At 44.4% G+C, this 25,695-nt stretch overlaps 1 protein-coding gene and 1 long non-coding RNA gene across 2 annotated transcripts in view; one reads left to right on the forward strand and one right to left on the reverse strand.

The window, feature by feature from the left end:
- MYZAP (myocardial zonula adherens protein) overlaps positions 1–989 on the reverse strand; it is a 98,404-nt gene extending 97,415 nt beyond the window's left edge. The window contains exon 1 of the mRNA XM_050968013.1: positions 872–989. Within this exon, the coding sequence (XP_050823970.1) occupies positions 872–955 (84 nt within the window). The 5' untranslated portion in view covers positions 956–989. The remainder of the gene's footprint in view (positions 1–871) is intronic.
- Positions 990–3,328: 2,339 nt separating this feature from the next.
- Positions 3,329–24,907, forward strand: LOC127058291 (uncharacterized). Its single transcript, XR_007776340.1, has 3 exons — positions 3,329–3,531; positions 14,481–14,641; positions 23,824–24,907. It is a non-coding gene; the product is annotated as an uncharacterized LOC127058291 (long non-coding RNA).
- Positions 24,908–25,695: the final 788 nt, after the last annotated feature.

Genomic DNA, 25,695 nt, shown 5'->3' on the forward strand with positions numbered 1-25,695 from the left:
ACCCTGATCTTGCTGTCAAGTATGTTCGCCCTCTAAGGTAGTAGGGTGACCAGCTAGCAGGTGGGAAAAATCAGGACAAAGGGTTGAGGGTAATAGGTGCCCATATAAGAGAAAAACCCTGAATATCGGGATTGTCCCTATAAAATCAGGACATCTGGTCACCCTACTAAAAGTAGAAACATTAATTTTGAAAAAAACGTAAAAGAAAAAAGAAAAGCACAGGTCCAGATCCTCAAAGGGAGTTATACTCCTAAATATCTTTGAGGATCTGGGGCACAGTGGGTGTTTCTCTTGAGACCAATTCACTTTCTTTTACAGCTCTAGTCTTCGCCATGCAATAAAATATATTTTGGCACATTTGTCCTCTCGTCAAAAGGGAACTGGTTAGTAAACTACATCTTCTTATACACATGTATAGCTAGAGGGCAAACGCGGCTGGGCAAATATATATTCTGCCCTTTAAAAACAACCCTTATGAAACGATGTCCATTAAACCAAACCACACTTCTTTCTGTCACCTGCTCTCTTCTGTAGCCTTCGTCTAAGCCCGCTGGCTACACGGAGTAGAAATGGGGAACTAGACTTTTGCCCTACATCGTAAAAACTCCTTTCGCGAATGGGGAAGAAGAAGAGTGGGGGATTTCTGGGGCGACCCTCAGAGAGCAGAGCGCCTGCAGTCTCTCCACTCCTCAGAGCCGGCGCTGATAGCCGGACCCCACACCCCAGGGCTCACGGTTGCCACTGGCGAGTCAGGCTTTGGGCAGCCGACTGAGGCGGGATGAGGGATCAGCAGCACCGCGCGGGAAGCAGCCCGGGGGCACCCAGCGCCCCCCGCGGCCGAGGGGCCGGAGCCCGCTCCCGGGGGACTCACCCGCTTCTTGCCGGCGCCGCTCTCGCCGGCGGGCGGCCGGGGGATGGTGGCGGTGACGGTGAGCGCGGAGCTGTAGCGCAGCATCTTCCTCGGCCGCCTTCCCCCGCACACTGACTCGCGGCCGAGCTGCCCAGCTCCGGCCGGGGCCGCAGGTGCGGCTCCAGCCAACGCCCCGGGGAGGGGCCGCAGCGCCGGCCTGACGAGCACGGTGCTCCCCGGACTCGTCAGGCAACCAGCGTTTTATCGCTCGGCCCAGCCCGCAGTGCAGCGGGGCGGCCGGCCGGAGTGTGCTCGGTGTGTGTGTGTGTGTGCGCGAGCGGGGCATTGGTGTGCACAGCAGGTGTGTGCACAGGTGCCACGGGGCATGGGTGTGCGTGCGCGCGCGGGGTAGGTGTGGGTGTATGTACAGCTCTACAGTGTGTGCTGTAGGCATTTGTGGGTGTGTGCGCGCACACAGCAGGTATGTGCACTGAGTATTTGTGAGTGGGTGTGCAGGAAGTGTGTGCACTAGTATTTGTGGGTGTGTGTACAGCAAGTGTGTACACTGAGTATATGTGGGTGTGTGTATGCACAGCAGGTGTGCACACTGGGTATTTGGTGTTTGCACAGCAAGGGTGTGCACACTGGGTATTTGTGGGTGTGCATGGGTCAGGAGGTGTGTGCACTGGATATTTGTAGGTGGATGTGCACCTGTGCACTGCAAGGGTATTACAGGTCTGTCACATCTTAGGCGCATTTAACATGCACAATTTCAGCTTTACGTGGTCGGCAAAAACAAGGAAAAAAAACAAAAAAAGAGAACAACAACAATTTAAATACTGTTTCTGTAGTGCGGGCGATTCCGCCCGCCATTACACTCAATGTAATTTTGACTATACACGATTTTCGCTTTATGTGCTGACTGTGGAACATAACCCTAGCATAAGATGAGACAGACCTGTAGTGTATGCACAGCCCATGTACACAAGTTATTTGTGTGTGCACCTCCTGTGTATGCACAGCATCTATGCACCGGGTATTTGTGTGTGCACAGGTGTGTGCCTAGGAGCGTGTGTCACATGTATTGTGTCAGGGTGATGAGTATGTCCATCTCTGCATGCATGTGTCCGGCCTGTAATGCAATTATGGGTGTGTTCCAGTATGCAACAGTTATATAGTGTGTATGCTGCATGTATGACAGGTTTGTGTGACTACATTGTTAGTGTGTGCATGCATATTATGTGTCAGTTGTGCTTAATAATTGATTAGTGCATTATTGTGCACATTGCATGTGTGTATTTAAAGTGTTAGTATGTGCATAAATATTGCATCTACTTACTATGCTGCCAGATGCATGTAAGTGTGTAGCATGCACATGTTTTGTCTGTTAGTTATTATTTGTATTGCAGTAGCATCTAGAAGCCCAGTCATGGACCTAGCATAGATTTCTATCAAATTTGTGTACAATGATTGTTCATAGTGCATAAGTATTTGTATGCATATAGTATGGAAGCATAGTGCATGTATGCAGAGTGAGTGCTTGTGTGTATGGATGTGGATATTGTGAATGTGCAGTATATAAATACATATGCATTGTGTGGCTGTTTGACTATATACAGTGTGCATATACTTGCATATATTATATTTATTTGCGACAGATAGCCATGCATTCCGTCTTTTACAGTATAAAAGACATGTTATTTACTTGCAGTGTTGTAGGTATGTTGGTCCCAGGATCTGGGGGAAGGTAGGTGAGGTTTTTGGGTTTTTTTTTGTTTTTTTGGTTTTTTTAATATAAAGTGAACCAACATCTCTTGGTGAAAGCTGTGGAGCTCCACAGAGCTCTTCTCTTGTTTCTTTCACAATAGAAGTTGACCCAATAAAAGATATTACCTCATCTGTTTTTTGTGTCTCATGAATTATTTATACAGTCCCATAAAATGATATAGCATTTTACTGACAAATAAGATATGGCCTATTCCCTCAAAGAGTTTAGATTCTAACAAAAGAGGAGAGGGGAGAGAAAGACAATAATAAGGTTTATATACCTACAGTGGGTTGTTGTAATCACAGGTTGTGGGTTAGTTTGGTCTTTTAAGCTTAATGTCTTTGATTCTTGTTTTTTCCCCATTTTCTTTTACTTCCTTCTTTCTTATTCTCCCTCTCTGTGCTTGTGAGAATAGAATTGAAGTAATTATATAGCCTGGACAAACACAAACATATTAACTGTCAATAGTATGGTGCACAGCAAATGAGACAAGGGAACTGCAAAACCCTTGTCTCATTCACCATGTAACTTTGTGTATGTATACACACAGTTACTTTCTTAGGCTCTGCATGTCTGCCAAATGCAATGTAATCATGGTAATAGGGTATTACACCTGAGGGACAAAAGTTGGAGAAAAATATGCCGTATTTGAGATGTATGTAATAATATAATTAAGGATATTAGCTTTGGTGTTTTCTGATTTCAGGAATGCTAAAGAAGAAGAACTAATCTGAAATGGAAAAAGGAAAACTTTGCAGTGAACTTTCAAGGTTTCATCCCTTCTGCCTCGAGCGTCCCCCTACCCACCATCACCCTTCCCTAGCCCAATATGGAGAGCCATCTGCAGAGCTGGGAACCATGTGGACGGAGAGGAGTTGCACAGGCTTTTGATAAGGAGTAGCGAAGATCTCAGGTTGGTAGAAGTGGGCTAGGGAGGACCCATCCCATCCTCACACATATTCCCTGAAAAAAGGTAATATAACTTCTGCAGAGTCCCTCCAGAATGGGGAACTCTCTTCAAGGTGCTCAGAGGAGCTGTGCTGTGAGGGAGGGGACCTACAAGGCCTCCATACAAATGGCCTTAGGCTCCTGTGAATAAGTAGGTTTGAAGGCCAGACCAATGGGTCTTTCCACACAGGGAGGAAGTAAAACTTCCTTCTCTGATTAATGAAGAGACAACTGCAAAGAAATCCTTCCAGCTCACCTCCCATGGGCGTTTCTGCAGGAAAGAGGAATCCAGCCTTGAATTAACAAAGGCAGAGTTTACGATGCTGTGAAGTGTGTCTACGTGTAGGCACTTTAAAGGGCTGGATTCTTCTTCAGCAAAGAAGTGCCATCCATATTTCAGGAAAGAAAGGCAAGTCGCTGGCAAGGTGTGAAGGAAGTAAGCTGTGGAAGGAGGAGTGATTGTTTGGCAATGCTGTGCCAAATGGAACTATAATGCTGTGGGATCCATGAAGAATCATAAGTTTCCACATCAAGGCCTGGACTCACATGTGGGTTATGAAGCCAAACAAAATCCCATTTTTTATTTCTACACAAAGGGCAAATCTATACTAGAATTGCTACAGCGGTGCAGCTGTACCAATATAGCTGCTCCACTGTAGCACTGCTAGAGCAGACACTGTGTGCCGATGGGAGACAGCTTTCCCATCAGCATAATTACTCCACCTCTCCAAGTGATGTTAGCTATGTCAATGGGTGAGTTTTTCCTGCTGTCCACACCACTGCTTAGGTCTGTGTAACTTACATCACTTTTCCACACCCCTGAGTGACTTAGGTTATACTGAAGTAAACACCAGTATGTACAAGCTCAAAGAGTGAAGTGTTATACTTAAACTTCTGAAGAGCCTTCACTTGCCAGTGAGATTAAAGGATATGCAGCCTTCATTGTCCTTTAGCCCTGAAATTCATTTACAGCAAAGACTAGCAAATGTACAGAATCATATAAAGTATTTAAGACCCCAATTCAACAAGACATTTAAGTACATGAGTAGCCCCACTGACTTCAAATGTAATAGTGGAAAGTGGTTCTATATACATATTTCATTTTGCTCGGTTCTCACTGCCCCTTCTCTAGCTTATTGAAAGTATTTTCAGTTACTGTAGGGTTCAATCTAAAAAAATTTATGGGGTTAATCTCTATTTGATACATTTCATATTTATATGAAAATATAAATGAAAATATGGAATTCTGTAACAGGATTGCATGATCTCTCATAATTATACTACTTTAAACTTACACAGAACCTTTCTGCTGAAGTTCTCGGAGTGCTTTATAAGCATTAATAAAGGCTCAAAACACTCCTGTTAGATAGGTGAAGAATAATAACACACTGATAGTGTAGCAAGTGATTTCCTGTGTAAGAGATAGGAACCACAAAAGAGAATGTCCCACAAAGGATTAGTCACTCAAAGCCTCATCTGGAGTGGGTCTGAGCACCTGTAACTCACTAACCAAACAGACACCAATGCCAATAGAAATGGGATTCAACTGCATGCGTTTGTGCATACACGTAATTGTACCCACTTTCACAGTGTGTTTGTGGGACTACTCAGAGCAGCAGAAACTGCATCAGGTAGATGTTTTCAGGATCAGGTCCTTAATGATCATTCTTGAGCAACACGCAGTCTAACAAGAACTACAGCCAAGGTTTTAAAGCATGACTAGTGTCTTTGGTTGCCCAATATGTGATGCCTTGAGGAGACCCAATCATCAGAAGTGCTTAACATACATCCTCTGAAAAAGATCCAGCAGCTTTAAAGTTCTTAGTACACTAAAGATTTTAATTTTGGGAAGATTTTGCTATTGAACATTAACACACACACACACACACACACACACTCTCTCTGTATATAGCAATTGTACATGGACAGAGCACTGGTTAGGTAGATTTAACAACATTTAAAAGTGTAACTTACAGATATAGAAGTAGATAGATATACATGTGCAACTTCATCCATCACAGATATGTGGCCACCTCCTGGGTGCAATGTGGTCAAAAAGCATAATGCTACAGGTTCTTAGGGCCTCAGGTTTTATGTTATATCCAGAAGATGAAATCTCCAGTGGCACGTGTGACACCCTGACGTCCCAGTATTCACCACTATCATGTCATTAGGATATGTTTTGTACAAAGAATGATATGTCCCAAGGCATTCTAAAAGTCTTGACCTGCTAGACATTAATATCTTGTTGGTTTGTATGTGCTATCATCTATGTGAAGTTTTGAAGTTTGGCAATATATGTGTTACTGAAACATGTTGTGAGGTTGAAAAACACCCACAAGTAGCCTTTCAGATACAAAAAAAAAAAAAAAAAAACCAGTAAAAAAGTGAGGAAATGCACACAAGCACAAGGATTACCCCAGAAGCTATGTACAATAGAAACCTGTCAGAGATAGCACTACACAATGGGAACTGTTTGACCCAAGTCACAGCAAAAGAGCTTTTCAGCAAGTGGGAAGAAGCTATAAAAGGGGGGGAAAATGGCATCATGCTGGGACCTCACTGTCACTATAAAACACCTAGAAAAACCTGAGGAACAAAGACTGGACAGGGGGGAAGTGATGGTCCCAGACTAAAAGGCTTTATAGTCTGTGTTTGAAAACCTGGGAAACCCACTGTATGAGTGCTAGTGAAAAAGCAGGCTGGAGGGCTTTGCAGCTTGTCACAGCAGTATAGTGTAAGAAGGAGTCCAGGCTGGTGGGTCGGGAGGCTCAGTGGTACCCTAGTTCCAGGTGGCACCCCAGGGAGAACCCATCACAGCACGGTGCCCCATTCCCACCACACTGTGGCATTGTTTCAGTACTGACTCAACAGGAAGATTAACACATGCGGACTCACCATCTCCACTTCCTTTTCCTGTAGAATTTAGATTATCCATGTAGATCTCTCCTCTAAGTACAACCAGGCCTGACAACCTGCTTAGCTGTAGGAAGTGAAAAAGTCACAGCTGATGGTGATAAGTTGAAGAGTACAATGCAATGATAGAAGATACTGAAGTATAAACACTGGCACAAAATAAATGAGTAATAGATGTACTCCCATAAGCATACAAAAAACAGAGGTGGAAGAACAGTTTAGAAGATTAGTGCCATTCCAACTCCTGTTCCTTTCAGGTGACATTGTAAATAAGAAGCAGTCAGCAGTATCTCTCGTAAACAAACTTGTTTATCTTAGCAATTGGTTGAACAAGTAGTAGTAGTACTGAGTAGACTTGTAGGCTCTAAAATTTTACACTGTTTTGTTTTTGAGTGCAGGTATGTAACCAAAAAACAACAAAAATCTACATTTGTAAGTTACAGTTTCACGATAAAGAGATTGCACTAAAGTACTTGTATGAGGTGAACTGAAAAACACTTACTTTTACAGTGCAAATATTTGTAATAAAAATATAAAGTGAGCACTGTACACTTTGTATTCTTTGTTGTAATAGAAGTCAATATTTGAAAATGTAGAAAGATATCCAAAAATATTTAATAAATTTCAATTGGTATTCCATTATTTATCAGTGCAGTTAATTGTGATTAATTTTTTTTAATCGCAGTTACTTTTTTGAGTTAATCACGTGAGTTAACTGCCATTAATCAGCAGCCTTATTTAGAAGAATGCATGTCATTTTAAAAATGAATAACATGAATAGCAACATTACTGAACAAGGGGCAGGTCTCATGACTGCTGTGTAAGTGAGCTAATTAAGACAGGTAGAGGAGCAGAAAACAATAGACACGCCCATCAGTACTACCACAGTTATGTTGTGGTATACTTCCTAGATGTGATATCAAAGGATAGATCACTTCCAAAAAGCTACATGACTTCAGTATTTTTCTTGTCAAGTGAGGTTTGGAAGTTGTGAAGGCAGAAATGGACATGGAACGTGCATCATACACATGTACCGGAGTAGAGTAGGCTTTAAAAAATGACAGCGTGAGGAAGGAAAGCTAATGTGTTTATACATACATAATGTAAGTAATAGTTTTTGGGAACAAGGGACTTGGAGGAAGTATTTTCCTTCTGTTTCTCCATAGGAAAGGGGACAAAGGAGGCAGAATGGCATTCCTCAGTTTCCTTCTAGCTTTGTTTTGTGTTATTGGGCTAGACCCTCAGCTGGGATAAGCTAGCTTTTCTCCAGTGTAGGCAACGAAGCTACATCAATTACAGCAACTGAGGATCTGACTCATTGGGTCACATTTCCACCACATGAGTCAAGGTGCAGCTCCTTGGGTGCCCACCTCTGCCTGTAGTTAAAGCAGCAAGGAGCCCATTCTAATTGCTGTAACAGAGTATACACCAGTTGAAGGTAGAGTATAATGGAGCTCAACCCTCCCTCTATTCCCCCTTACTAGTAATAAATGCATCTGGCATTTGTGCTACATAAGCAAATTGGCCTTAGCCAGCAAAAGAATCTGGCCCATTGTCTTTATCCTCTTTTTATACACCAAAAAGAACTAAACAGTCCTACAAGAGAAACTCACTACAGTATAATGAGTCATAGTCTCCTTGGTGTAAGTCCCCTGATATCCCCGGAGTCCCATCAGAATAAGCTTGGCCAAGTGATTCTAGAAGAAAACAGCAGGAATTCCTATCTTTATCAGAGATCCGAAGAAAATTCCCAAAAGGCCACAAGACCAAGATTTCCCTGGCTTCCCCAATAAATAAAATCACTGCAATAATAGAAAGAGGAACATGAATAAGTTAAACTAGGACCATCACAGGGCCAGTGAGATATTTTCTTCTAACTGGTGTGCAGTAATTGGAGGACAGTTCACCAGGGAATTGTTTGGGTTCTGCCTTATTTTGGAATTTCAGGGAGAAACACCTATGAGTAGCTTTGTCCGGAGAGGCATTACCTAGAAATACTTTCCATTGCAAGAGTTTTGCCTACTGAGGCATTTATTTCCCCCATACACTATAACCCAGTTTCAAAGTTGTACTTAGCAGAGATATGGGGAACCTCACACAGCAGATACAAACGCTCCCAAACTTCGGAGATGTTTGGATCTGTAGCTGGGATTTCAGTTCATCCCACTACATAGATGGGGCTTAGCCCCCAAATTCATATCTGGACTTGCACAAAGTTAAGGTGGGATTGGTGCCATGGTTTTGGTCTCCTTCAAAAATATTTTCAGTGGTGAAAAAGTTTGTGTTTGATTGCAAGGTAATCTGGAGCATGGGCAGAAGGGAGACTAAATAATAAAATAATTTACCAATAGTGCAGTTTAGTGAGTAAACGAGTAACATGGGGAAATGCACCTTTAATGAGAGATCCAGGAATTGAAATCACACACCCAAGTAATTTGAAACTTTGCCGTATGTTTTACACGTAAACCTGATCAGCCACTCCCAGGATTTCCAGTGCATCATCCTTGCTTGTCCATCTGCTCAGCACATGGGTTAGGTTTATTTCTCTTTCACCTACTTCTTTCAGCATTACAGCTCATCACCCAGTTAGCAGGAAGTCAATTGTGGGTAGAACCACCCTGCTTCTGAGTCCAAGTAACATAGTACAAGACCCAATCATTCATCTTCAAACCATATCCCATACCTTGATAAGGATCCAGCCAACAGCAGCCATCAAACCAGTAGGACAGGATTTCTAACATGCATATGGCCTGGAGATGCCACAAGATCCAGATAAGCCTGAGGTTTGCATAGGTAAAATATTACTTTCTGAAAATGACACAGGGTTTGTCTACAGGGGGAAATTGACCAAAACAGCTGTTGTGGAATAAGCTATTGCACAATAGCTATTTTATTCTGGACTAATTAAACAGTAATTATTCTGGTCAATTTCCACGTAGAGACAAGGCCTCAGGAACAAACAATGAAGCCCTGGTCTAAAGCCTATCGAAATAAGTGGAAAGACTGCTATTGACCTCAATGAGCTTTAGATCACGTCCTCAATTTGTTCCCAGCCCTCCCAACCACCAAGCTTCTCCTGCCATCTCACGTTCCAAAATGTTATAATGGAGACACAAGGTAAGTGAGTCCATGAGAAAGTGCACTGGAGCCAAGTGTAACACGGAAACAACAGCACACATTCAAATCAGTATCAAGTGCTGACCAGGGCATTTAAAAGATAACACTATCCAGAGCTGACCCTAGACCAAATGGTGCCCCAGGCGAGGAGTGTCTGTCAGTGCCTCACTCCATTTTTTCAACTTCCAAATACCTTATGAGATTCTGCAAAGGTGCAGAACATTCTAGGAGGTTAGTGAAAAAGTGACACCACATATGGAATACCTGAAACATGTTGCTTTAAACATTCTATTTTTCCTTTTGTCACTAACATGAACAGCACCCCTTGAGCCCAGCCCCTAAATCTGGCCCTGACACTATCCAATAACAATTCCTAAAATTCAGACTTCATACCCTCTTCTTCAACAGTCTAGAGAAATCCACTCCTTCCTCCCTCTCACACCTTTGCTCTATTCAAGTCTCTGATCTAATTGCTTCCTCTGTATGAGTCTCCCATCCTCATCTTTGTGGCTTTCCATACAGCCTCTTATGATTACAGCCATCTTCTCCCTATGGTACTCCCATTCTCTCTGTGCAGTAGGTCACTCTTCTTTGGCAGAGCATTAACAATAATCCCTGAAACAAGTCACACATTTTACAAGATTTAGGCTAAAGTTAATATTTTCTATAGCATCAACTGGGAAAAATCAATCTAAGCAACAACAACAAAAAAACATTGAATTTCCTACCACACTTTACCATTGTAATTTCCCTTGTAGATCTTTTGCCTATCATCATTCCACTATGTTTGGGCAGTTTGTTATATTCATGATCTATTCCAATTCTAAGCTCTGTTGGGTGGGCATACCAGGGCTTTTCAGGGTGCTCTTACCTATATAAAACCATGCATATTCAGAGTAGCTACCAATTGGCCTGAGAAACCTTTTAAAGAGCATTTGGATCAAGTTTAACAAGGTATCTTGTTGGACCTAATTAGAGTGGAGTAATAGAAGGGCTGATCACCTGTGCATTGTTTGGGCCAAGGCCTCATTTTGGGCTCTTGAAGAAACAGAACTGGAGTGGATTTGGCTAGAGAGGCAGCCCCTAAAGCACTGTATGTTGCAGGAGTTTTGCCTGGATGGGGATCCATTGCCCAGAGGGCTTTTCCCCCTAGTAGAAAGGGTACTATGGTATAATTGCTTTTTATGATTTGTGATGCATGCTTTGGCACAAATTAAACATTGCAGCATAGACGGGTCAAAGACTAGGACCTGCTGTATTTACCCCAAGCCACAGGTGCTGCCACATATCAATAATAACTGAAAAACTTCCCCATTAGCTTTGTCTGACTCATGTGGCTGTAACTCATGGCAATTTGATGAATGAGAAAGTAGACTCAAAATCTAATATTGTGTTTCAGTTTGAATAGAGATGTTGCAAATTTATTTTACAACCACATTGTTATAAGAGAGAACAGTAAAAACAGATCAGACAGAGGTGTTTAAAATAATGAATGGCTTAGAAAGGACCTGTCTGGAGATCCTATTTTCCCTTCACCATAATACAAGACCAAGGGGATACCAGATAACATTAAAAGGCAGTTGGTCAGCTTCTGGTCTCATTTGCATTGATATAAGTCTGGTAATGGTCAAAAAGTCAAGGAAGTTACTAAGGATTTATCTGAGTGTAGCTGTGATCAGAATCTGGCTCCATAGATTAAAATTTGAAAAAAAGAATTAGTTGAATGCAATATAGAATTAACCTGTAGAACCCTCTACTGTAGCTTATTACTGAGGCAAAGAACTTCGAAGAAAGGTGAGCCACGCAAGCATATGAAATTAGGCTATGGTCAGATAAAAGGATTTGTTTGCTAGGATGAAAATGACCAGGGCTATCATTCTGGACATACCCTCATAGCCAGCTAGCATCAGGAAGAGATTTCTAGTCGTACAGTTTTACACAATTGACATGAGACATGATGTGGGAGATGGAGAGGAGAGTTTGTCTTCCTGTGCTGACTCATTAGTAATTAGCCACTGTTGCAAACAGGATCTTGATCAGTGGCCTATCGCTCTGTTCCATTATGGCAACTCCCCTGTAATTTAGAAAAATAGTAATACAGGGCAATCCTTCTCCCTTTGATTTCAATAGCAAAAATCCCATTGACCATCGTAGGAGCTGGATTGAGCCTATAGTGGTAGGTATTTTGAGGTAAAATATTAACTGGAGAGATAGGAAACACGTGGTGTTTGTTTTATTTCTAGCTTATTATTAGAGTAAATATTTGGGGAGATGAGCACTTTAAAAAACCCTTTCAATTAACTGTTCTGTGGTATATCACTTGTTTATGTTAAATCATTTGGGATGCAAAGTTCAGCAGAAAATTCTGACTACAAATTTGACAATGACCTCTTGTAAAGAAGGAAGGGCATGTTTCTCTCCTGGTTACTATGATAAGCTGTCTTCAGATTAGTGGAGGAGCATGATGCAGTTTGTTAGTGTTTTGGTTTTCACATGTTACTGCATAATTTCAGAATTCAGATGAATTAAAAGAATAGACAGAAATTCACCCTTATGGAATATTCCTGTAGAACTGAACAGAGGAGGAAAAACTCTGGAACACTCTGCAGAATTTAATTGAAGATTATTTCCCTGCTGTAGAATTCTACGGTATGAGAAGCCTATAGAAAGGCTCTTCCACATAAAAGAGCATGTATAGCTGCTCCATAGATACGGCTGAAGCAACCTTCCCAATCAAAGGCTGATTTTTAACAAGTTCTCCTTGTTACAACTTCCACAAAACATATCTGACCCCCTGAAATTTCAATTACCACCTCACATCCTAAGGAAGTTGGCAACACTCAGAAAGGAGATGAGAAGGGTTAGAAAATATCCCTTTTGTTCACATTTTCAAAACTTTCCTCCCTTTTGGGGCTCATGATGGGTTGGATCCTCCACTGTGGTGCAGCTGCTGTGTGTCAGTGTAATGTGGTCTGGTTGAACCAGCCAATTTGCAAATGCCTCAGTGTAAAGGTGACATGGAGCTGATGTAATATGGAAAAGAGGAAGTGGCCAAGACATCCTTATATTATATGGATCCTCAGCTGTAGTTTTGGCTCCCTGTGCCCACTGCAAAGTGGCATACATTACAGCAGCCTTTAGGCTGGCTTAATGCAGTGCAGGGGGACCACATCTGGATGTTGCAATACCAGAGAGTTTAAAAGATTTTCCATGATCTAGGCATTTGATTGGTTTACAGGGAGTGGGGAGAAAGAGCTGAATTAATGGCTGACTTTTCACCTTTGGAGACTGTCTGGCTTATGCAGCAGCTGAACATTTGACAATGACATTCTAGCCTGGGATTTTCAAAGAAGCCCTTGGGAGTTAGGGACCTAACTCCACCTGAAATTCAGTGGGAATTGGGCACTAATGACCTTAGGCTACTTTCTTTTTATGGATCTGTCTACACAGCAGCTTGAGGGTGCTTCCCAGCATGAGTGGGCAGACCTGCACTAGCTCTACTGGAGGGAGCACACTACAGACAGCAGCATGGCCATGGCAGCAGTGCCACTGGCTTGGGCTAGCTGCCTGCGCCGGGGTACGTACTCAGCCAGCTAGTCCAAGTTGCTGCGGCTGCACTGCTACGTTTGCTGTGCTAGCTCAAGCAGAGATAGCATGTGTACGGCTCCTCCACTGGGAAGCACCCTTCCAGCTGCTGTGTGGACGTAGCCTATGACACATAGATGCCTCCCTCACTGCAGTATCTCTGCACTTCACAACTTTAATGGATTTATCCTCACAACATCCTTGTGAAGTAGGGCAGTGCTACCATGCCCATTTTACAGTTCTGATGGCCTGTTTGAGCACAGGCCCAGGATGGCCACAAGTGATTCACTGTTCCCATAGACTGATGTGAGACTACTCTAACCCATACAGGGAGTCAAGTTGGGCATGGGTGGGGTTATCCCCATATAAAATTAAAATGTTGTTAGCAAGCTGATGGAAATAATCTTCCCCTCATATTTCGATAGAGTGGTGTTCAGCCTGGTACAGAGTGGAAGCACATGACCCTCTGCTCAGTATGAATGATTTAGTAGTTGTAGCACTGTGGTACCACCTAGAGGACCCAGTTGAGGTAAGGACCCAATGTGCTAGGTGCTATAAGAACACATTACAGTTCTGTCCTTCCCCTGAATGATCTAATAAACGACGCAGACAAAGGCTTGGTCCATTTATTCCCTTCCTTTCCAGTTGTAATAAATACACAGGCCCCTCACCCATGTATGAGAGATGAATGTCTTTATTCTGTGGTACTTTACCTGCAATGCAATTTTCCAGACTGTAGCAGCCAACAGATTGGATTAAGGACAAATATTTATGAAGTAATGCTCTCTGCTACCACCTACTGGATAAATTGCAAGACTGACATTGATTTCAACAGGACCAGGCTTAGGCCCAACATTCAGAACTACAGTCTAATGAAATATAACTAACACAAAAAGGACATGCGTCTGACGAAGTGGGTATTCACCCACGAAAGCTTATGCTCCAATATGTCTGTTAGTCTATAAGGTGCCACAGGACTCTTTGTTGCTTTTTACAAAAAGGAAGTAAACAGAGGGCATTAATGGAAGAATAAATTAGCCTAAAATATCCACCTTAATCTCAAACTAACATTTACTTCTTTCCTTTGATGGTTACGGATCTTTTATTGTAAGGCTTTGTTCATTAAGGCTTTGTGATAAGTACATCTTTAATTTGAAATATCTCACATTAACACTTCCACAGTTTGCATGCTTACTAGAGCTGGCTGAAATCTTTTATTCATATCTTTTTTTAAATGAAAAATGGCCTTTTTTCAAAACCAAAAACCTTTCATGAACTTTGTGTATTCATCCTCAGCTGCTCGGAAAATACAGGTGCCACAAACAAAAAGTGCAGGAGCCCACATTGCTGAAGAGGCAAGAAAGAGAAAATACGTATATTTTGGGACTGATCCTCCACTTTTCAAGGAAAAGTGCCATTCAGAGTAACAATTCTCAGACTTCCTTCACGGTACAAAGGTAGGTAACCGGGCAGGAGGGTGAGGCTTAAGATAAAGAGCTATGCACAAACACACTCTCCCATCATGCAGTGATTTTGTACCAGTCACAGATCTGGGGCTGGCTCTTATTTTATTTTTCCATATTTAACTGACTGGCAATCAGGAGAGCAAGAGACACAGGTCTCTGTGCAAGGAAGGTGATGGCTGAGGAGCCAAAAACCTAGAGTGGTGCCCTAGAGGGACAGGACCAGGGATGGGGAATACAAGTGCATGTGCCCTGAACTGTGACAGAGGGCCCTAAGAAACTCCTCCACTCTCACTTCGAAAGCCTGAGGGGAAAGATGGGCTTTGCAGCACATTTGGAGGGTTAACAAATCTGAGCTTTGGCTGTGTGTGTGTCTCTCCATTCTTTACCTCTAGACTCATTAATCACTGAGCTCTGCCCTGAGTGAGATCCTTCCTCCTGCTCAAGAGCAGAATCCCAAACACAGCTAATATCATGGCACCATCTGACTGGAATCAATGCAAGTTCAATGGCAGCAAAATTGAAGCCTTGGTCAGCAAGGCTGTATATGACATGGAATTTATGTTATGTCTGATGAACCAGCTTAACTATTTGTGCTGGAACATAGTTCCTTACACAGCTTCTTAAGCACTCCTAAAACTTGTGTGGAATCAGCTCTTTTATCACAGAAGCACTTTGGGCTGAGCATTTCTTGCCAGCTAATGGCTGGCTTTGCCTCATTCCCACAGCCAGTCAGGAAATACCTTCCAAGCTGGTCATTATTGCTTTACTCCTGAGGGCATTCTGTGCCAAAAAAACAAAAATTCTAGGCACACTGTTTTAAAATTCTGAAAAAAATCTACAAGTTTTATTTGTCAATAAATAAATGCAGAGGCTCCAGCACGGCAGTGTGCAAAGGTGGGAGATCACCCTGCAGCCTCCCCACACTCTATCCCGGGGACATGGACTCAGTGGTGAGGCTGCACCTGACCCTGACACAGCACAAGGCCTAGGCCTGCCCCAGAATAACCCTTGGACCGTGAACCTCTGCGCCAGGTGCAGCAGGTGTGGGGCAGGCAGGCTTACCCAGGCAGGATCCAAGTGTGGAGGGATGCAGGTGAGATGATTCTGTATGGGACAATCTGGGTGCAGGCAGCTCAGTGAAGGGTCTGGGTGAGGGGATCTAGATACAGAGAGGCTAGCTGGACAGGGGGAGGGGGGGAGTTCCAGGTGTAGAGGCAATGGGACTGTGCAGAGGCTTCCAGGTGAAAGTGATTGGGGTTCAGTGGAGGGGTTTGGGTGTTGGTGTCTCAACGGGGGAGGGTCTGGGTGCTGAGGGAGTGGGGCTTTGTGGAGTGGGGGTCTGGGTGAAGCTAAATGGGGGTCAGTGGCATGGGAGTCTGGATGTGGGGGCTCAGGGTAGTACTGGGGTGTGGAGATCATCAGAGTGGAGGCTTAAGTGCAGGGAGCTCAGTGGGGGATGCTGTTTGTGCAGGGGTGGGAGTCTGGAGGCAGAAGGCCTGGGTGCAGGGGACTCCAGATGCAAGGATGAGGTTCAGGAATGGAGGGTTAAGGGGGTTCTGGGTATATGGGATGAGGCTTGTGGGGGTGTCTGGGTATGGGAGGTCTGGATGCATGTGGGCTGGGTGGATGGGGGAGCAGCTGAACAGCAATGGGGGCAGGAAGCAGGGAAGGATGCTGAGCTTCCTGCAGCTGGGGGAGGTTTCTTCGGGTGGGTCTGACACAGCCCCAGCCCTCCTTGCAGGGGAAGAAGTAGTCTCTCCTGCCTCCTCTCCTGCTTCCAGCCAGCTGGGATTAGCAACTAATCCCAGCTCAAGGTAGGAGCCACTAGCTGGGGTGTCCCCAGCCCTGTGCTGATTTACCTCTCTGCCAACTGCTCCAGGTGCCTGAAAGAAAGTAACTGCGCAGCTAGGGAATGGTGCATGACTGCTCTTGCAGCTTCCCTTTGCTTCCTTGTCAGAAAATCATTTTTCTGCAGGGAAGCAAAGAAATATGCAGGGGACATAAATTCTGCACACACGCACTGGTGCAGAATTCCCCTAGGAGTATTGCTTTAACTGATCCATGGTGACCAACCACCATAGTTTAGTTCAATGGGTTTCATTAACATCAACCACCTAAGATGAGTTACTTAGTTCTCAACTAAGGGCTGACAGTAGGGTGACCAGGTGTCCAATTTTCGACCGTAACACCTGGTTGAAAAGGGATTCTGGTGACTACATTCAGCATCGCTGACCAGGCTGTTGATTGTCTGGTTGGTAGTGCCATGCAGCGGGGTTGGCAGGCTCCCTGCTATCCTCCACATCATTTGGCTCCTGGGAAGTAGCCAGCATATTCCCCTCTCCAGCTCCTATGCATAAGGGCAGCCTGAGGGCTCCGCACACAGCTCCCGCCGCAAGTGCCATCGCTGCAGCTCTCATTGGCTGGGAACTGGGACAGGGCAGCATGTGGAGCTGCCTGGCCATGCCTCCATGTAGAAGCCAGAGGGGGGACATGCTGCTGTTTCCGGGAGCTGCTTGAAGTAAACACTACCTAGAGCCTGCACCCCTGACCCCCTCCTGGACCATAACCTCCTGCTCCACCCTCAGCCATGATTTCCCTTCCACCCTCAGAACCCCTCATTCCCAGTCCAGAGCATCCTCCTGCACCCCAAACCTCTCATCCCAGCCCCACCCCAGAGCCCACACCACCAGCCAGAACCCTCATTCCCACCTGTGCCCCTGCCCTGATCCCCCTCTCGTCCTCCAAACCCTCAGTCCCAGCCTGGAACACCCTCCTGAACCCCAAACTCCTCATCCCTAGCCCCACCCCAGAGCCCACACCACCAGCCAGAACCCTCATTCCCACCTGTGCCCCTGCCCTGATCCCCCTCTCGTTCTCCGAACCCTCAGTCCCAGCCTGGAACACCCTCCTGAACCCCAAACCGCTCATCTCCAGCCCTACCCCAGAGCCCACACCACCAGCCGGAACCCTCACCTCCCCATGCACACACCTCAATCCCCTGCCCCAGCCCTGATCCCCCTCCCGCACTCTAAACTCCAGAAATGGTAGGAGGGGGAACAACAAAATAAAGACAATGGATTCGAAGAAGGTCGACTTTAGCAAACTCAGAGAGTTGGTAGATAAGACCCCATGGGTAGCAAGTCTAGGCGGAAAACCAATTGAAGACAGTTGGCAATTTTTCAGAAAGACATTATTAAGGGCGCAAGAGCAAACTATCCCCACTGCATAGGAAAGATAGGAAGTATGGCAAGGGACCACTCTGGCTTATCCAGCAGATCTTCAATGATCTAAAAATAAAAAAGGAGTCCTACAAAAAGTGGAAACTAGGTCAAATTACAAAGAATGAATATAAACAAATAACACAAGTATGCAGGGACAAAATTAGAAAGGCCACGGCACAAAATGAGATCAAACTATCTACAGGCACAAAGGGTAACAAGAAAACAGTCTACAAATACATTAGAAGCAAGAGGAAAACTAAGAACAAGGCTGACCCATTCATTACTCAATGAGGGGAGAAAAATAACAACAGAAAATGTGGAAATGGCAGGAGTGCTTAATGACTTCTTTGTTTGGTTTTCACCAAGAAGGTTAGTGGTGACTGGAGGTCTAACATAGTGAATACCAGTGAAAATGAGGTAGGATCAGAAGAGGCTAAAATAGAGAAAGAACAAGTTAAAATTTACTTAGATTAATTAGATGTCTTCAAATCACCGGGGGCTGATGAAATGCATCCTAGAATACTCAAGGAGCTGACTGAGGAGATAGCTGAGCCATTAGCGATTATCTTTGAGAAGTCAGGGAAGACGGGAGAGATTCCAGAAGACGGGAAAAGGGCAAATATAGTGCCAATCTGTAAAAAGAGAAATAAAGACAACCAGGGGAATTACAGACTGATCATCTTAATTTCTGTACCCAGAGAGATAATGGAGCAAATAATTAAGCAATCAATTTGCAAACATCTAGAAGATAATAAGGTGATAAGTAACAGTCAGCACGAATTTGTCAAAAACAAATCATGTCAAACCAACCTGATAGCTTTCTTTGACAGGGTAACAAGCCTTGTGGATGGGGGGAAATGGTAGACGTGGTATATCTTGACTTTAGTAAAGCTTTTGATATGGTATGGCATGAAATTGTCATAAACAAACTAGGGAAATGCAACCTAGATGGAGTTACTATAAGGTGGGTGCAAAACTGGTTGGAAAACCGTTCCCAGAGAGCAGTTATCAGTGCTTCATAGTCATGCTGGAAGGACATAACAAGTGAGGTCCCACAGAGATCAGTTCTGGGTCCGGTTCTGTTCAATAGCTTCATCAATGATTTAGATAATGACATACAGAGTACACTTATAAAGTTTGCAGACAATACCAAGCTGGGAGGGGTTGCAAGTGCTTTGAAGGATAGGATTAAAATTCAAAATGATCTGGACAAACTGGAGAAATGATCTGAAGTAAATAGGATGAAATTCAATATGGACAAATGCAAAGTACTCCATGTAGGAAGGAACAATCAGTTGCACACATATAAAATGGTAAATGACTGCCTAGGAAGGAGTATTATGGAAAGGGATCTGGGGGTCATAGTGGACCACAAGATAAATATGAGTCAACAGTGTAATGCTGTTCCCAAAAAAGCAAACATCATTCTGGAATGTATTAGCAGGAGTGTTATAAGCAAGACATGAGAAGTAATTTTTCCACTCTACTCTGTGCTGATTAGGCCTCAGCTGTAGTATTGTGTCCAGTTCTGGGTGCCACATTTTGGGAAGGATGTGGACAAATTGGAGAAAGTCCAGAGAAGAGCAACAAAAATGATTAAAGGTCTAGAAAACATGACCTATGAGGGAAGATTGAAAAAATTGGGTTTGTTTAGTCTGGAAAAGAGAAGACTGAGGGGGACATAACAGTTTTCAACTACATACAAGGTTTTTACAAGCAGGAGGGAGAAAATGTGTTTTTCTTAAGCTCTGAGGATAGGACAAGAAGCAATGGGCTTAAATTGCAGAAAGGGAGGTTTAGGTTGGACAGTAGTGTATCCTTCCTTGCCCAGTCAAGCACCTGCATTTCCAGCAAAAGCCTTGAGCAATACTGTCCTTTCGAAATGAACTCCCTGTTATTGAATATGAACAGGCAGTAATACAAAATCAAAGAGCAGCAGTTGTTTGTTTGGAATGCTTGTGATTTTGCCTTATACAGTTACAAACACTAAAAACACAGAACAATGAATGTTTAATATCAGCATGAGGGACAAGGGGGTGAGAAGGAAGGCTCTGGGTCGCTCATAAGCTTGTTTCTTTCGCCAACAGAAGTTAGTCCAATTAAAGATATTACCTCACCCCCTTGTCTCTCTAATATCATGAGACCAACACGACTACACCATCACTGCAAACATAACAACAGTGTGCTCATTCTTTCTGTGGGTGTGTAAGTGGCATCTGGACATTTCCTGTCCTAGCAGTTCAGTCACATCAACAGAAAAGGAATCAGAGATCTCATACCATTCAGCTGACTGGTCAGTTAGTGTGTAAAAGCTGGTGGAACAACTTAGCAAAAAAAAAAAAAAAGTGCAATCAGCAACTAAGAAAATGACTAAGAAAACCCCAAGAAAATGATGCACAAAGTAAAACAGCCATAGATAATACATAGGGGAAAAAAAAGAGGAAATTCCCCAGTTTGGGGCTTTTATTCTATAACGCCATCTCCCTTTCGCCCAGAGCTTGCCAAACAGCTAATATTATATTCCTTTCCCTGAACACCTCTGGAAGAGTTTGGAGAGGATGAAATGAGATTAATCCTTGGAGGGCCAGCTCCAGGTTTTCTGCCACCCCAAGCAGCTTCAGTCTTTGGCGGCAATTCAGCGGCTGGCCCTTTGCTCCGAGAGGGAGTGAGGGACCCGCCGCCGAATTGCTTCCGAAGACTCGGACGTGCCACCCCTCTCTGTTGGCCAGCCAGAGGAGCACCCCAGTGACCGAACATCCACAGCCACTTCAACCACCAAGAGTCACCTCTGGCAGTACACCAATCGGCCCCACATGTCTCCAGAGGTGCTGCCTGGAACCCCCAAGGAGGCTGCATGGTGCAAGGCACTGATCCCTGCTGGCGGTGTCAGCACAGACACCACGGCGGCGCATCACACCCCCGCCAAGTAACAGCTATTCAGGAGTAACTGCTTGGCACTGCAGGGAGAAGCTCCTGCTTTGCTCCCCTCCACCCCCATCTCTGCTCATGCTTTGGAGGCTGTTGTGGCCTCAAAAAAATCCGCTGGTGGCCACGTTTGAGAAACGCTGGCTTACATCACCTTGAAGTCTAGTTTGGTAGCACTGTCACCGAGCACTTGGCTTCCTAAATGCACTGAAATCGAGACATGGTTTTAGGAGCTGATTTTCAGAAAGTTGAGGCTCAAGTCCATGCACATATGCAATTGTGTGCCTACTTTGTGTGCACTGTTATCGCCATTGCATGTACAAACTGGGTTCTTCATGCATGTATATGTCTGGAGTTATGCTTGTAATTGTAGTGACCACATCCATATATCATGTACACAACTGCATGTATATTACCCAGGTTTCAGTTTTCAGAAACTTTGGTCCTTCGTGTTTGTGAGCTTGTTAATTGCTCAGGCCCTTTGCCATCAAAGAACCTAGACTCAGACTAATTTTATGAGGCTGTGCAAGTATATACAGATGTATGTGAATTCTTCATCATTCCAGCTGTCACAGCTTTGTAACTCTGCGAAACAGGCTAGATTTCCCTATGAGGCAGTGTTTTCAATGAACATGCAGTAGTCCAAACACATACTTACTCAAGTATGCATATATTTAAACTAAACCTAATTAACCTTCTGCATGTGTCACCAACTCGCTCAGAAGCAGGCAAGATTCATAAGCTGTTTTTTTTTTTCAAACTTATAATGAGCATTTTCCTGTCTAAAGGAAGGAGTTGGGGCTCTGACTATAACAGCATACCTGCTTCCCAGGTAAGGAGTCTAACTTGCACTGTAGTCCATTCTCTCAATGGTGAACCAGGGCTGCTGATTAGTCGATAGTCACATGGTAACAGCCTAGATTTCAGCGATGGAATCCCTGGAATGGAATACTCCATGCCTGAGGAACGAAAAAGGCAGGCTGTCTTTACTCACTTGACAAAAGAGCCTGTCACAGTTAAACAAAGCTGGTGGCTCTTTGGCTGTCACACAAAAGGATCGGGTTTGTTGGATGGTCCCCAGGATAGCGCTCATGTGTCCCTCCAGAACAATCAAACAGAACTGGTATAAAAGAGCACTTCGTCTCCTCCTCCTCCGCTAGCTCCTTAAAAGCCCATCCTTGGGGTCAGAGCAGTGACCTACCAGCTCCACGGCTATTTTGCAAACTACAAAGGTGTGTTGTTTAAATACCCTACCTAGGACTCTGAAGTTAGGAACAGGAAGGGCACCTTTCCTTCACTGGGCATCTTGCACTGGCTTTAATACCCCAGATATAGAAAGGGATCACATTTTCTGTACACTAAATCATCTTGGCCACTAGTGAGGCTGGAGAGGAGGAGGCCAACCCCCATTCAAAGATCATTCTCAGGACCAGAGATGGGCTTATTCTCTCTCCACTTCAGATTGTTGGCTGAAAAAGGCTCCTAAAATTGCTTTAGTTTCTGCCAGAGAAGCTTGACTCTTGTGCTGTCAGTTCACACTCATGAGACAGATTGAAAGGAATCACTGTCCCCAACAGGACAAGAAATTCTGGATGGGCCAGTTAAAGGTGGAGGAAACAGTGATGTAGCAGTGGCAGAACAGGAAACAAATATAGCACTGGCTGGAGGGACAAAACCCAGGTCAGTGCAGACAAAGCAGGCTAGTGTCAGGGAAAATTTTTCCTTCCCATGGCTACACTGCACTGGTTTCAAGTTCAGAACTTCCTCTGAAGTTAGATATGCAGTGTAGTTGTAGCCGTGTTGGTCCCAGAATATAAGAAAGACAAGGTTGGTGACATGCATCTGATGAAGTGGGTATTCAACCACAAAAGCTCATGCTCCAATACGTCTGTTAGTCTATAAGGTGCCACAGGACTCTTTGCTGCTTTTGAAGGTTGGTGAGGTAACATCTTTTATTGGACCAACTCCTGTTGGTGAGAGAGACAAGCTTTCAAACTTAAACAGAGCTCTTCTTCAGATCTGGGAATGTCACAGCTAAACGCAAGGTGGAATAGATTGTTCAGGATAACTAGTTACCGTATTTCAAGGGACCATTCAAAGTGACATGGCCCATTAATATATCTCCATTCATAGGCGAGAAAGAGAAGGCAAGAAAAGGCAGCTGGGGGGTGGGAATGGTTAATGGATTACAGATTGCTGTAATAATCCATAAATCCCAGTGTCCCTATTTAGTTGATGATTTTTAGTGTCTAGCAAAATCATCATCTTACGCTCCCAGTATTGTTTTTTGAAGATGTTGTATAGGTTACCTTTGAGGATGAACACTGAGAGGTCAAATATAGAATGATCTCTTTGTGAAAAGTGTTAGCCCATGGTGATATGATGTTTGTCTTTAATCATTGTTCTGTGTGAGAGAATAGTGATTGTCTGGTTTCACTCACATAGCTGTTATTGGGACATTTAGTGCAGTGGATGAGGTACACCACATGTAGCACCCATGGATCTTGAAAGGTGCATTGTGGAGGGTTTTGATCATTGATTTAGTGTAGATATTTCTACAGGTTTTGAATCTATTCTTCCGGCAGAGTCTGGTGGGAGCTTGCATTTGATGATGAGCTTGCAGAGGTTGGGGGGTTGTTTGAAGGCCAGATGAGGGAGCTCAGGAAGATTTCTTTCAGGATGTTGTCCCATCGAATTTGGATTGGAATTGTTTAATTACACCTAGTATGGGTTCCATTGTGGAGTGGCAGATAACAAATAGGAGTGTGCAGCTGGATGGGCTTTTACTTCTGGACTGAAGCAGGTTTGTGGTATTTGCGTGGCATATTCCATGATGCAATCTACTTCTCTGGTGGGATAGCCTTGTTTGGTGACGACGATTTTAAGTGTGTTAAGGTATATATCCCAAACTTTGTTCTACCATATTCTGTGGTATCTGAGTGCATGGCTGTAGATAACAGACTTTTTGGTTGGCTTACTTGATCTGTGAAGGTAGCGTGTGGTGATTCATAAATTTCTTGTATATAGTTGTCTGTAGGAATACATTGCTGAAGCTGATCGTGATGTCCAGGAAATTGGCATCTACTTCCTGAGCAAATTCAAGAAACAAATCACCCCCAGAAGTCTCACCACCTATAACCCTCTGACCACTACATACAACTCCATATATGCTGCGCAGCTCTGCAAAAACTGAGGAACCACTGGGCTTCACACACTCCACAGAGGACCACCTCAAACAAGAAATCATCACATGCTCTCTTACTCTGGAAAAATCAGGAAATGGAAGAAAATGGAGTTGGTCCAAATCAACTATCAAAAAAACTTGATCACAGCCATCCAACACAAAAACAGAAAGCAGAACCAACTACAACTCCTCCACAACTTACAGAACACCACTTCTGGGAGAACCATTGCACCAGGACCCACCACATGGACAGTATATAACATTCCAACATCATCAAGACTATCCCTAACTGGGAGCTGAAATATCTATACCCTTCCAGAGACTGAATTTCTGCCCCCACCACAGAAGCTGAGACCATACATGGAGAACTAAAAGAATTCTGCCACCAACTCCATCTTGAAAAATTCTTTCACAACAATGATGAAACCACCCACAATTACCAGCTCCCCCCAGCAGAATTATCTGAGTGGACACCCCACTGCAGATGAAACCCACTCATGATTATTACATTGATTGCTTCAGGAAAAAGAATTGACTGTGAAATCCTTAACAAACATCACATTCACCACAATCTCTCTACCGCCAAGAGGACTGCTATGCAGTCCCTGAAATTCAGCCACCAGATAGTGATCAACCACCATCCATCAATAAAACTCTGTCTAGACCACTCCCACCTTACTTCGACTTCCTGGACACAACAATCATCTTCAGCAATGGAACCCTACAGACAACAATCCACTTATCACATCCATAGGCACTGATTCCATGGATGCTGCTCCAGGGCTGGATCGCCCACAGAAAAAAAATAGTGGGTGCTGAGCACCCATCTGCAGCCAGCTCCTTCCCTCTCCCCCAGTGCCACTCATCTGCTGGCAGCCCCTCCAATCAACTCTTCCTTCTCCCTCCCAGTGCCTGCTGCCCGCTGCAATCAGCAGGAGGCTCTGAAGAGGAGGAGCAAGGATGGGGCATGACTGGAGGAGGGGGTGGAACTAGGTAGGAAGAGGTAGGGCGAAGTGGGGTTGGGAAGAAGCAGGGTGGGGGTGGGAGCTTGGGGGAAAGTGTGGGGTGGGGGCAGGGTGGAGACTAGAGGGGGGGATTGAGCACCGCCAGTGCTCAGAGGAAGCTGGCACCTGTGACCACACCTACCTGTCTCAGACTCAGTAGCCACCCCACACACACCAGACACCTTCAAAAGAGAAGCCTGGGAGCTCAAGTTGATAACGTAGCTAGATACTAAAAGTCATGGGCTGAATAGGGACACTCTTAGGTGCCAACTCTGCTGGAGCACCCACTGGGAAAAATTAGTGGATGCTCTGCATCCACCAGCAGCCAAGCTCTCCCCTCCTTGCCTCCTTCTTCCCCCCACAAGTACGCTGCATCCCCGCTCCTTACTCTCCCTCATAGTGCTTCCCACCGCCCGCTGCCTAACAGCTGTTTTGCGGCGCTTATGACTTTCCAGGAGGGAGGGGAAGGAGCGGGGATGCAGCATACTTGGGAGAGGAGGCAGAGAAGAGGCGGGGCATGGGTGGGGACTTGGGGGAAGGGAATAGAATGAGAGTGGGAAGGGGGCGGGGTCAGAGTGAGGGTGGTGCAGGGGCAGGGCCGGGGGGGAGAGGCCGAGCACCGATGGGGAATAGGGAAGTCAGCGCCTATGGGGACACTAGATTTATGGTTTATTATAATTATTATATTATATTATATTATATTATAACCCA

Source organism: Gopherus flavomarginatus, chromosome 9 (genome assembly GCF_025201925.1).
Source record: "Gopherus flavomarginatus isolate rGopFla2 chromosome 9, rGopFla2.mat.asm, whole genome shotgun sequence".
Lineage (NCBI taxonomy): Eukaryota > Metazoa > Chordata > Testudines > Testudinidae > Gopherus > Gopherus flavomarginatus.